Source organism: Hyalella azteca, unplaced genomic scaffold (assembly GCF_000764305.2).
Source record: "Hyalella azteca isolate HAZT.00-mixed unplaced genomic scaffold, Hazt_2.0.2 contig13460, whole genome shotgun sequence".
Taxonomy (NCBI): Eukaryota; Metazoa; Arthropoda; class Malacostraca; order Amphipoda; family Hyalellidae; genus Hyalella; species Hyalella azteca.
The window spans coordinates 25,375-38,815 of record NW_025943383.1 but is presented as its reverse complement, the minus strand read 5'-3'; the positions used below and the strand labels follow the sequence as shown (position 1 = coordinate 38,815).

The 13,441-nt window shown below is 39.3% G+C and overlaps 1 protein-coding gene across 11 annotated transcripts in view; it reads right to left on the bottom strand.

Annotated features, from left to right (window-relative positions):
* LOC108666900 (RNA binding protein fox-1 homolog 3) overlaps positions 1–13,441 on the bottom strand; it is a 105,957-nt gene that overhangs the window by 73,852 nt on the left and 18,664 nt on the right. For 8 of the 11 annotated variants that reach the window (XM_047883688.1, XM_018153863.1, XM_047883687.1 and 5 more), the window contains exon 1: positions 11,496–11,956. The exons of the other annotated variants lie outside the window; for them this stretch is intronic. In XM_047883688.1, coding sequence (XP_047739644.1) covers positions 11,496–11,534 — 39 coding nt within the window. In that variant the 5' untranslated portion in view covers positions 11,535–11,956. Of the gene's footprint in view, positions 1–11,495; positions 11,957–13,441 lie in introns of those variants that run through there. 11 annotated transcript variants of the gene reach the window in all.

Here is a 13,441-nt window from a genome sequence, read left to right as displayed (position 1 = left end):
TACACGCTCACAAGCACTCCGAACATTAATCTTGCTATGAAAATGAAATGTGCTATATATTAACGCGTAATGAATATTTCCAAATGAGATGTCATCGTTGTAGCGTTGGTCGCAATCACCGAACGGATCTCATAACAGCCGCACTCATGTTCTCAATTAAATTGATATCGAACTAAGACTTTGATGAAAAAAATTATCAATACACAGAGTTAGAAAAATTAAAATAAATTAATAAATTAACTTCACACATCGATAATTTCGTCAGCAGCGAACAAGAACCAACCGCTAATGGCACAAAGTAAGGTAACGTCACTTTCATTAAATCTAACATTAAGTAGGTGGGAATTGTGATGAAAAACGTAAAGAAATCGGATAAATTCGCTACCTCAACAAAGTCTAAAGTAATCATAAGTGATTCCCGTGATAGATGACGACACACGAGAAGTAAACAATGCGCAAGGACTCGCCAGCTTGGGAGTTTGTGCGAGCACCGCAGTCCTGAAAATCGATATGCGAGCAGCTCACGATGTTCCCCTGCCTCCCTTACAAACGATCGCTCTTCTCCCCGTGTTTTCCTCCTCCTACTAACGGCCTCCACTTCCTCCCTTCCTTCGACAGTCCACGGCCTCCACTTCCTCCCTTCCTTCGGCAGTCCACGGCCTCCACTTCCTCCCTTCCTTCGGCAGTTCCCGGCCTCCACTTCCTCCCTTCCTTCGGCAGCTCCCCCAGTTTGCCCCAAAGCTTGCCTTCTCAAAATTCTGAGGTTCTCATCTGGCGCGCTGTCATCGCCCTTCTCGAGACGCCGCTTCTTTCCTCTCGCTAGAAATTCTCTCGCTCGAGGGATGATGACACGAGCTTGGTAAACATTACTTTCTAGTTTTATTTCGGCAAACACGAGTAAAAAGCATTGATGTTTAACTTTGCGCTCATACGGCCGTCGTTTTCTCAGGAAATTTGAGAGCATGATTGATGGCGAATACCGAAAAATTTGAATACGTAAAAACTAATTCTAGAAATTTCTTTGTTCTTGACTTTATCCGCCAATGCAGCTTTATGGAATTTTTCAACATTCACTTTTACTTACATTTACTTTCAATAATATGAAAACCAAAATTTTCTTTTCACTATTGAGAGAAGTGCAGACGATTATTCTAAATTTTTATTAAATTCAAAAATTACCGCTCGGTCACAATTATTTCCCCACGATCGATCGGCGACATGAAAATAAAAATTCTTACACTTGCATTATCATTCAGTGACATAATAAACATAACCTTATATTAAATCTTTGCTATGACTTGTATCTCGTAATGAAACTCCATCTGCGTTCTCCATACGCTACCAAGAGAATCCAGGCACCGTTCTTACCATTATCGTTTCTTGGCTAAAGCCGTAGATTGTATAGAGCATGAGAGCAAGTTGGAGATAAATCAATATTTACTGCGGGACTGCGCCCAGACCCGAGTTATTGAACAGTAAAGAGTGGAGTGACAATACCAGAAAATAATACATAGAAAGGTAGACCAGAGACACGCCTCGTCGAAAACGTTACCAGGACCACCACTGGGCCAATCTTCGCGATTGCCAGACAGCTTCATCACATGGGTCCCTGCGGTGCTCACGTCTATATCCTATGAAGGGTTTGATAATAGTGAGGTATTTCCCAGTATATTTGCAAAATATACAGTATACAGCAAAATTTTTTCCAGAAGTAGGGGCGTCCATATAAGCACCTCCTGTAAATACGAACAAACGGCGTGAATGTAGTGCATGATACTTAGCAACGACACTTATATGGCTGACAAATTTTGAATAATTTAGTATTTTTAGACATCGATATTTACATCATGCATCAATCTGCTACAATACCCACATATAAACAGCTTTGCAATTTCAATTAACCGTGCAAAATATTACCAGTTGCCGGATGCTTTTCAAATGAAAATATATTAATTTTTAGGAGACAAAATTATGAAATTTTACCTGCTCGGTATCAATTTAAATATACAGTAGGGGTATGCTATTTATAGTGATTTACGTTTGGTATAGCCCCAAATGCACATTCTATTAATATTCGCTTACTAGAAACTTGTTTAAATTCATGAAAAGTTTCCAAATTTTATCAAATATATTATTATTTTTTTAGTCAATTTGAATTCTTTATTTTTCGCCCTAACACAACACGTACACGCAGAGTGTCGAATGCCCGTGCTTCGCTAAATTTAGCGCGAGTAAATGAAATTTCGAGTTAAAATATTTCCACCTCTGTAGCCAACAAATTCAAGTTTATCAAGATGAGGACACGATCGCAAATATTTAGATTTCCATGTTAACGCTTCTTATAGGTTTATTAATTAGTTCATTCAACAAAGGAAAATTAAAGCTTCACAAGAAATAGCGCAGTGTATGTTTACTCTGACACAAAATATTATTAGTCCGAAAATTTGATAAACGCATTGCTTTGAGTTGAGAGAGTTGGCAATAAAATCATACCTGCTTGTATATGTTTTCAAAGTTGCTGAATTTGAGCAGATATGATTTTTTAACATTTTCAATCGACTTGAAATCGACTGTAGTTCCTACATTCTTCTTCCAAACGAGACAGTTGTCCCTCTCACCCAATAACCACAACACCCTAGAGTGTAAAGAAAGAGAGGCTACCCCGTTACATAGGATCTTTCTCAGGGAGATTTTCACCCAGCAACATAAGAACTCGGCCGAGATTGAGGAGGGTGATATAGGTGATGGGAACGTATGACGAGAGATACGTACGAAGAGCTTCAATAAGAGCAGCTGCAGTGCTCGGTATCAAAGGCAAGAAGGAAACGCACCGAGTTAACAACAAAAGAAGCGCCCCAATGGCTCTGGAATAAAGAAAATAAGAAGCTCTCAAAAGAAATGCGTTACAGCCTAACCGATGAGGAGCGAGAAAACGATTCTTAAATTCTTTTAGGAAAAGTGGCATAAAGATTGCCTAGAGCGAACCATGCAAAGCTTTGAAGAGTTCATACCATCTAGGCTTGAAACTAGGATTCAGCAGTACAAACGCAGGTTCATGCCACATTTGTCTCGGGGTGTAGTACATAATATCATAATTTCATAAGCAGCTTCTCTAAATTGTCAGAATTATGGCAATTTCATGTAAACCAACACAACAGGCGTTTCGATTTTTATGATGTTTTACAAGGCCTGTTTTCAGGGCTGTAATTATTGAACAAAGTGTTAATTAGGCTAAGCAGTGTTGGTATAATAGTGTATGAGAACAGTCGATGCTATACTGAAGCAGCTAAGGGAAGCCGGCCAGCACAACAGGTACGTCTGGCTTGCTTCATTAGTAAGAGCCACGCAGGCTGGAATTTATGTTCATTTGAGAACATAATTAGATCAATAGCAATTGCTATGCAGCAGAAATAGGAGCATTGCTTTTGCAGTGCAATCACATAATTAAAATGAACTGGGTAGCAGCCTTGAATTCGAAATGAATCAAGTGCTCTGTAACAGCGCCGAGTATACATGATGCAGTCCAGTTAAACAACATTGTTCAGTTTTTTCCAAATAATTTGAAAGGAATGGGCACAACAATTTGAAAACGTGACCTACAAATGGCTACAGGCTGTAGCTCATCAAAACGTGAGTTACAGCCCGTTTCAGGCTTGGAAAGTCGCATTTAACTAGAAAGCTAAATTACGCAAAAATAAAAACAATCCACATCTCGTATTCTATTAAAAAATCCAGAAAGAACACACAGAAATTAACAATTATGTTAAATAAATCATGTATATATCTTTATCATAAAATAGTTACTTCAATAAATATACCAGACTACCAGTACTATAGTTACTTTAGTTAATGTTTACTGTAAATTTAACTCCGTGACAAATTAATATTGCGACAAAATGGTCGACAATTTTTGAAAGAATCACAAAAATCATGATATGAACTTTAGTATTAGGGAGATGCCGGATGTTTTTTTTTACATCAAGACAGTATGCCCTGAATGTCTTTAACGCTATTTATAAGACTCAGTTCTATATGTAATACTATTTAATCAGGGGGGCTTTTAGATAGGGCAGTTGTATATCTATATTATAAAAATGAATTTGCATCTATGTAGACAAAATTTATAAACAGAGAAGTACTAAAAAAAGGCATTAAATTGGTGAGAAAACTCACAAATTATTGGCATTGCAACACATCATGCATGCTTCAAAAGAATGACAGAAAACTAAAATGAGTAGAAACAGGAATTCAAGTACTCGCCCCTCAGAGAATAATAATGTGTAGCATAGTAAGCCAAGGGCACCGCGACAAAGGCAGGGCGTCGTGATGCAGCACATTTGCGCTGCAGCGGCCGAGTAACAAATGAAAAAGACGAGATCCGTGCCAGCGAAAATGAAAATAAATGACGGCATCTCAAGGTCTCGTGGCATCGCGGAAGCAGGTTACTCAAGAGCTGCTTACTAGATGGGCTGCTCGTGAGAACAAGCGTCGGTTTCAGCGGCAACGTGGCATGCATGTAAATGGCGAGGGAGCTCCAGACCAACTGAATATTTCAGATTCTAAGTGATATTTCTTTGAAACGTCCTTCGACACGCTGGAAAGCAACAAGACTCGAATAAAATACCCAAATATTTCAGATTTTATAACGAACGAAATGTGAATAATTTTCATAACAATTTCGATTACAAATGCAAAAATAGACACTAATATCTCCTTTCACCAGATTCGCCTGAATGCGTAAGAGAAACTAGGTACGAAATTCAGCACGACCAACAGAATGAAGGAATTTCATGCACAGAAGTACTGGTGCCCACTGAACGGGATTCCGATGATCCACGAGACTTTCAAGAGAACTACGCCACAAATTGGCTCGTTCTGGAGTGAAGGCAGCAGCAAATTGACCGCCATAGCAGAGACACTCAAGGCATCTACGCACACATGCCACAAAGACCGCCAGTGGACGCCTGCCTTGCCAGGAAAAAGGACCGTTACAATTACCAACAAAACAAATGGTCAGCGATGAGCTTCAAGAGTGAATTTCAGGTTTTAGAACGTAAATCCGTGCATCTGACTGTGATACGTTATGAGTCATGAAAAAATAATTTAAACTCCGATTTATTTAAAGAAAAACTATTTATTTTATTACTCTGCATGAAATTATACCCAATTTCACGTGAATGTGAAATCACGCGTTATTCATTTTCCTAGCAGAAAAAAATGTAAAAATTTTTTAGAAGGAATGACCAACACGTAAAATGAAACAAATGTCTCCGAGATTCAATCAATTTCATGAACCAACGTATTTTCATTGCTTTATTAGTAATTTCAGTAAAGAACGTCAATTACAGGCATCGCAAACTGATAGTTGTTAACATTAAACTGAAATTATCAAGAGAGGAAAAAGCGGGTATTTAAACTTCACTGTAAACTTGACGCTGCCATAATGAAATTAAATACAGTGAAAATTGTGAGGAACAAGCTGAATCATGGCAAAATGCGATCAGATCTTCGCATTATTTGGCCTCTCTGTGGTGTGGAGCAAAAAAAGCGTATCGGGAAGCAATTTGCCAAGAGTCATCTACGTGCCCATCCCACGACGCAGGGATTGGAAGGCGCAAGCGACTTCATCTCCCAAAACTTGACCAAATTTCTTGAAGAACAACGACTGTAATTATCCCAAGGACTTCTCTAGCAACCTTCGGTGGCTGCACCTTGCACATGTTGCAGTTCCCAGCTTCTGTCGACAAGGTAATCAGAAGGGATGAATTGCGACGGTGAGTTGAGGGCACAAGTTTCACGGGAGCACTCAAACAAACCGACAGCATCCACACAAACAGCAGCGAGATAAATGATAGCCATGACTTCTAAATCTCGACGCGATTCTAAATGATCCAAAAACTAAAGAAAGAGTGCGAAGAGCCTGGTGCCCGTTGAAAACGTATCGTTTGCAGCTAGCAGATCAGCGGAAAGTTTAAAATCAACATATCCATTTGAAGAGCCCACAGAGATGGTCAGTAATTATTTACACGATGTAAAAGAAAAGCCAACAATGATTCACAATGTGAAAGAAATCACGCGACAAGACATACCCTAAACTCGAGCGAGGAACAGCCCAAAGAATTCTTCGTTACGGAAAGCCCAAGTCTTGCTGAGCGAAAAATAAGCTGGCCGAAAAGATGGCGGAAGCGCGCGCCTCGCGACAAAGCCGCGGTCATCAATATTGATCAGCAGGCCAGGGTATACGGCAGGAACTACGCAGCGCTATAGGTCACACGCTTGACGATCGAGTATATAAAACATTTTCCATTAAAGCTAAAATTATAAAAGAAATGCTTTTGTTTAATTATTGAGAACAAAATTACTTTTGAAATGAGCGAATAAAACGATCATTACCAGCATATAAACAATCATAACCAAAAATGAACGAAATTTTCAAGGATGGTTAGGGCCCAAGCGTCATGCGCGACTAATCAGAAGAAAATCCAAGATACTCGCGGAGTAACAATAAAAGCCAGGAGCTGTCAAAGGCTACAACAATCTTGCCAAGAACCAGGCAATATCTATCAACTGCACACTCGTGACGACCAATACAACGGGTCAATGCACACCTCGTGTGAACGCGTCAACATGAAATATCAACTGACCATCGACATTGAACCAGGATGATTCTGTGAGTGTGATGAATACACGAACGAAACTAATTATTTCTTCAGTCATCACGCGAGACACGCTTTTCGTCAAGATTACAACGATTAATAATAAAATTGCAGGTAATCCATTAAGAACACTTGACTGGGGTTTTCTAATTTTAGCTGCTTAATCTCCTTTATTGGTGCGAGTGGTTCAAATAAGCTATGATGTAAATGTAATAATCAGTGAATATCAAGGCTGTTTCTCATCGCAAACAGTGCTAGAGCCAGAATTAAATATTTACCACTGAACTATCATTGAACGAGTGAACGAATAACGTGCGCGAAGGCACTGCTAGGAGCAGAGCGTCATAAGAAGCTCTTCGTTGGTGCCACATGCGGTCGATTCGTTCACTCAATAAGCTCTAGCATATTCCATATTAAAGCATAACAAAACATTCAGTCACGGTACGCGTGAGCCTTCACTGCATGTACGTATTTATAGGCAAGATGAGCATCACTTTTTTGCCCCAGCTTTTCAAGTTAATGAAACACGCAGTATTGCGAAGCTTGGACTCAAATGTGACTAGCCTTGGTATAGTGTGTTTGAATAATCGTGGCAACGGAGCCGCCATCGTTAACATAAGTCTTAATCTAATTAAACTGCAGTAGCTTAGGCGGATAGAAAGTATAGACCATCTAAATGATATAGTAAATCTATGTTATGTGCTTGGAGGCGGTAATCTTTAACGACAAATTGATGAAAAGAACATTCAGGATAACACAGTAAAAATAATCAATAATGTTCCGAAAAATCAGTGAATATAATAATTTGTGATCACCATTGGAGAACAGCACAGTCATGATTGGCATGAAAAGAGAGAACCTATGGGAAAATTTAAAGGAACAAGTTACACCTCAGATTCCAAGAAGAAAGATCCCACAACGAAAGATGCAGCGAAAACAAGGACTGATGATATTCTAACAATTAAAAAAAATATAAACTAAAAATTATGCGCCGATTGATCAACAAACACAATAATAATCAAGTAACATTCATTATAACATAGGATGGCAAGGTTTCCTAATTGTCTTGTGGCGGTAAATCAGGGCTTATGTCAGATAAAGAGAATCTCTTAATTACAGCATCACTGCGTGTTGAAATAGGAGGGCACTGATGACGATACATTCTGCGGAACGGCAAAACTGCAGCGCTAAAAACTTTGGAACGTCAATACGCTAGATCTTGGCACTCGGAAAAGCACGCGCGACCTGTCCAGTAATTGGCGAGACTAGAGTCAATCAATAGACGTGTAGAAGCCAATACGTCACTCGCTTCACAGCCAACCTTTCCACTCGTTTGTAATCAATGACAATTATTATACCACAATGCATCTTAATATGCTTCATGCCATTAAATCCAACCAAATCAACCGCGAAACTTTATGGAGTATTTTGGTTTAAAAAACAATGAAAACTTGCATAGTGTGATTGTTTTGCTACAAACATTTGCGGTATAACTGGTATGGATCTAACGAGCTACGTCAGAACTCTGGATAATGAGCGTGCTTTGCGTTGCCATGATACGAGAACCTTCGATCGTATAATAATGGACAGAAATAGAAGGTAATGCGTAGAGAAAATTCTTTCGCTACGGAGCAAAAAACCTGGATCACGAGCAGTTTGTTATGAATGATAAAAGAAACTAAACTAGGAAACAAAAATAAACTAAATCAGTGAAGCAAAAACAACTTACCGCTTTCTCGACCTTTCATCAAAAAAATTGGTGAGAATATTTTTTAAATCAGCGGGTAGGCATAAAATACTGACAATTTATTTTGATTCCTCTGCAAATTATGCGAATCATATATATAGATTCGACCGAATTAAACACAAAAACTGTCGAAATAGATTAAACAAAAGAGCTTTTGTCATTACTGCGGAGTTCAAGATGTTTTCTTGAACTAGAGCACGATTTGTACCAACAATGGCACAAGCATCACAGCGATGTGTGAATAAGACGACAAAAATGCCAATAGCGTGAGTGACGTACGTGACTCACAGCAGTCGAGACCTCATGTCTGACAGCGCCAAGAATATCGCATTTAAATTCCAACCGGAATTCATGAATAATTATTGCAAATTTAGCTCAAATAGTCAATCACGAGTACAGAGAATTGCTTATAGAAATATGATGGGTTTCACTTTTCAGTTACATTTACATCTAAGTTATACTTCCAAATAATTAGATATTGTTAAGTATAATTGAGGTATCAACCCCAAAAATGTTGTACTTACGTTTTGCAACGTTTCAGCTGATACGTCTATGAATCACAAACAAAGTATAAATCCATGTACAAGCCCCATGTAATTTGTCAAGAATCAAGATGCACTATAAGATTTCTTAAATTGTTATAAATGAGAGAAGTATAATAATATATAAATATTAAAGACTGACGAAAATCCAAACTCATGACCAATAATGAAACTTGTCCGTGGTTTCGTTGTGGAACGCGTGACGGAAATGTTGTACGCAACTGCAGGCAAGCACACAATCAAAGAATAATTGTAAATAAGTTAACTACACAGGACACGGAAGCCTACACGTTGACCGGATGCGCTTGAGCTGTCATGCGGAAAAGCTTGAATAAAACCAGCATTCAGAGCCCCTGACAGACATGAAAGCTGCAAGTGAAAAACTTGTAACTCCAGCCACTCGCTATAGACACAAATATAACGCCAGACTAAAAATAGTCAGTGATTGATGTTTCGCAGCTTTTGACGTGAATATGAACTTCGTATACCGGAGTGCATTATTCATAACCCTTGCAACAAAAATTTCACTGGGAGCATCGGCCGTCAAAAATATGCAATTGGAAAAGCTTAATCATCCGATTCCTGCAATAAAGATGATTCGAGCACAAAATTTGCGATAAGATCGTTACCTGACCGTTTCACAATCCCAAGATAATTTTGAATCTATGGAGCACAATCGTAAATATTGCGAGAGTAAAAGAACTACAAGTTCGTGCGGTCTGACGCACACGGTTGCACCCAATAACAATTTAGACACGTCATGCGTGGCTGGGAGAGGCGCAGCAATAATCTCAGACCTTCATAATAACGTAGCAAAAAATGCTTTAAAAGCAGCATGGGGGCTCCTCCTGGCCTTGCGCGGAACTCCTGCGTCTCAAAGGACACACCTCACTAGTAAAATGCACAAGCACATCGAAAAGGCAGCACTCGTTCTGATTCGCTTGTTGTATAATTGAATGTTCGCACGCCTCAGACGATCGATTGGTGGCTATCGGGTTAACTTCAGAACCATAACTTTAATCTAATTTTATTTAAAATTATTTGTGAATGGCTATACTTTAATTTTATTTTCTGTCCTTGTAGAATTTGCACGAAAATTCAAGCGAGTCGTACTTAATATTAGGAAATAATTGATGTATGATGTTAAATTATTCAAAACTGAGTCAACAGAGATCAAAAAGTCTCTCGTACAAATTTAAGAAACACAATTATCCTGCGTTTATCCAACAAAAAGCGTCAACGCGATGCTCGGTTGAGTCCTTGACGCAATCCGAGAGATCGGCGCTCATTTCTACAATAAAATCCTTCGCTCACCGAGGCTCGCAAAATGGACTACGGGTCTCCGAAGAGTCCTGAAAAAGACTCGTCAGCAGCTGCTCCAGGGAGGAACTCAAGGATCTGAGCCGGACCGTCTGGTAGTAAATGCAGTACATATCATCACTTGCTGAACTCAGCTAAACTTGGACAAGACCACTACAATATTTATTTTCGATCCTCGGTATAAAATAATTTCTTTGCCCATAATGTTTTTGCATTCATAATAATGTATGCAACGAGACGCTACGTTGGCGAAGTAATAAAATACATACCTGTAATAGAAAAAAAAAATCGTGTCATGATGCAGATATCGGTATCTTACACACAGCGGTGGCTTTAACCGTGAGAAATGAGACAAGGACTGAGGAGATTGTGTGTCACTTTTAAATGAACATTAAAAATAGATCGATCATTGACGAGATCATACCATCAAATGACTCTTTCCGCACATCCGTGCTGAAAAATAATTGGACGCAACAGACAACACGCGCAAAAAGAAAACAGATTGGTGAACCATGAAGTTGGATAATCTCTTTTCAGATCGGGTCAACTATAACATCAATCTGAAATATTAACCTTAATTGTGACTCATGCTAATTTCTCGTCGTTCATGCATAACTTTCTGAATTAAAAGCGACCAAGCAAGGATAAACAGCCAGTGATGTAGAAATGGGAGCGGATGCCATGAGATGTTGATATTAAGAGCACACACCGTCCCACTGCGTCAATGGGCAGCAGCACGGGAAGGCTGCTTTCGTCCCGGAAGCCTGACTAATCTCAAACCTGAAGCTTCACTTCCTAACCATGGGCGCACTGCGTCACCCATCAATGACAAGAATGTGACCACATATCATCAATCCCTGCCACCTTCCTCACGTCTTTCCAAACATAAAGACAGTGATTGCTGGAAGAGGTTGAAATTTTGTTAAAATATCGATAACGTTATTACATACGTTAAACGTGTGAACACATCAGGTTGTTAAAAAAAAAGCAGCCAAATTGCGCCACCATTTGTTGCAGAAATCATCAGATTCACAAACAGATCTCATTAACTCAGGGATGATAGTAGTAAAATAGAATCCACTCGTTACAGCAAATACCGCAGCCTTTCAATATGAAAATCTTCACAAAACGTTGATATATTATATAATGCACATAAAACTATAGATTACTAGACTACCATTTTAAAATTAATAGCCATAGGCAATTGTTCATACTAACATATATTATTACCTGCATCATCCAAGGGTGAAAAACACGACCTAGTTCCATATCAGGTAGAAGAGGTAGACCTACTAACAAATTGAATATATTGGCATGCAGATACCAAATCAAACTATCGCTCACACCAGAGTCCAGACACGATCAGATTTAGTACTTGATAATGATTATAAAATTATCATCATTGGAAACGTTACGATAATCTGTAGAGTGTTGACACAATACTTTAGATCACAAGCTATAGGCGATAGCAAGGCTAGAAGGTATACAGAGACCAAGCTATAATCATGTGAATGATGCAATACAAACGGGCCTCAATTTTTCTGCAAACTCTACACAGTGGTCGGTCATTGATAAACAACAAATGTTAAAGCGATAGATGAAATGCTGACGCGTTTGTTCGCTGGTGAATCAGATCACGTGTTCCAAAGTTTACCACAACAGCGCGTCTAAGAGTACTACCTCCGCGAGCAACCATTTATTCAGTACTGAGCTCTCTTTCTTCTTGAAGCTCACAACAAAGCTCATTGGTTGGGGAGCGGTGAGTGCGTTCGTATGTGCGTCGTCCATCATTTGCGGGTCCACCACACTCAACTGCTGGTCACAGTACAAAATAGGAGAAGGGAGGGGAGTTTTTCCTGCTGTGAGGAGGGGAGAGCTTCCAGGATACCGCCAACAGGAACCTAGGAGCAAAAAAGGCGCGCGCGACCTGCATATACCATCATCTTCGTCGTCACTACTACTCCGACAGATGTGCGCGTAGCCCCAACGCACGTTAGGGTGATTCAGTAAGTTCATATGCCTAACGGACAACAGAAAATTACATGACGGCTCAAGCCAGATGTCGGATACCGACATCAAAGAAATAATGAGAGATTCAATATTAATAACGCGATGACAGAGCCAAAAAGCGATCATTTAAAACTAATGATGAATATTTGACGGTTGCTACATCGATGGCATTCAGGCCTACCCTTTAGCAGACTAATAATATTATGGGCGACACAAAAACATTAAATTAAGATGGAAAAAGCTTACACGGCAAGATTTCGAAAAAATACACGAAACAACCAACATTCAGTCGTGATGTTTGAACATTCAGCGCTCAACTTTGAAGAACTGAGCAGAGTCAGAGAAGAAAAAGATGCCAATGGCTTATAATGAATTAGACTTGAAATCTGGGCAGAGTAGACCAGTATCAAGGAAGCTCGACTCGAAAACTGTTATCAGAGAGCTTTCTTGACAGAAATTATAAGGACAAAACTGGAAGCGCGCTTATCTAACCAAGTGATTTATGTGTTGTTAGACCGACCATCAGAAAGAAGTTGGTCACACCCAGATGGCCTCACCCACACTTCTAGGGTATATATATGTGTAAACTGTACAAGCCTGGATAACTAGTGTAAGGTGCTACACTCATAGCCCACACATTTCTTGTACAGAAGTGTCCACGCCCGTCATTGTTATGAAGCATAATCCCCTTATCTACAAAATCCAATACACTTACACTCCGGCCAATATTCCTAGCGATGAAAATAAATTTCAGTATGCCTTTATTTTGGGCGTCATCACTATATGATCAAAATGAATTGTCATGAATACCACATCGCCAGCACATAGTGAGCAGGCTATGCATGCTTCAATAATCAATTTCAACCTCAATAAGTATCTAGCTAGCTGACACCAGATAAATTTTAACATGATCAGAAACGAAGGGAAAACCTTGAAAGCTTCTCAGTATGTGCATTAATAACATAGTACAACAATAAAAAATTGAAAAATACCATGTTTAAGCAACTACAGCTCAAATGGTAAAGCTATCGGGAACACTGAGGAGCCAGGATATATCGTCAAAATTAAAGGTGGAATGAAACTTTTGACAGTTCAGCGTAGTCATTGCAAACGATGGCCAAGAAATAAATCTTGAATCTTGCAGATGCAAAGGTAACAGAAACACA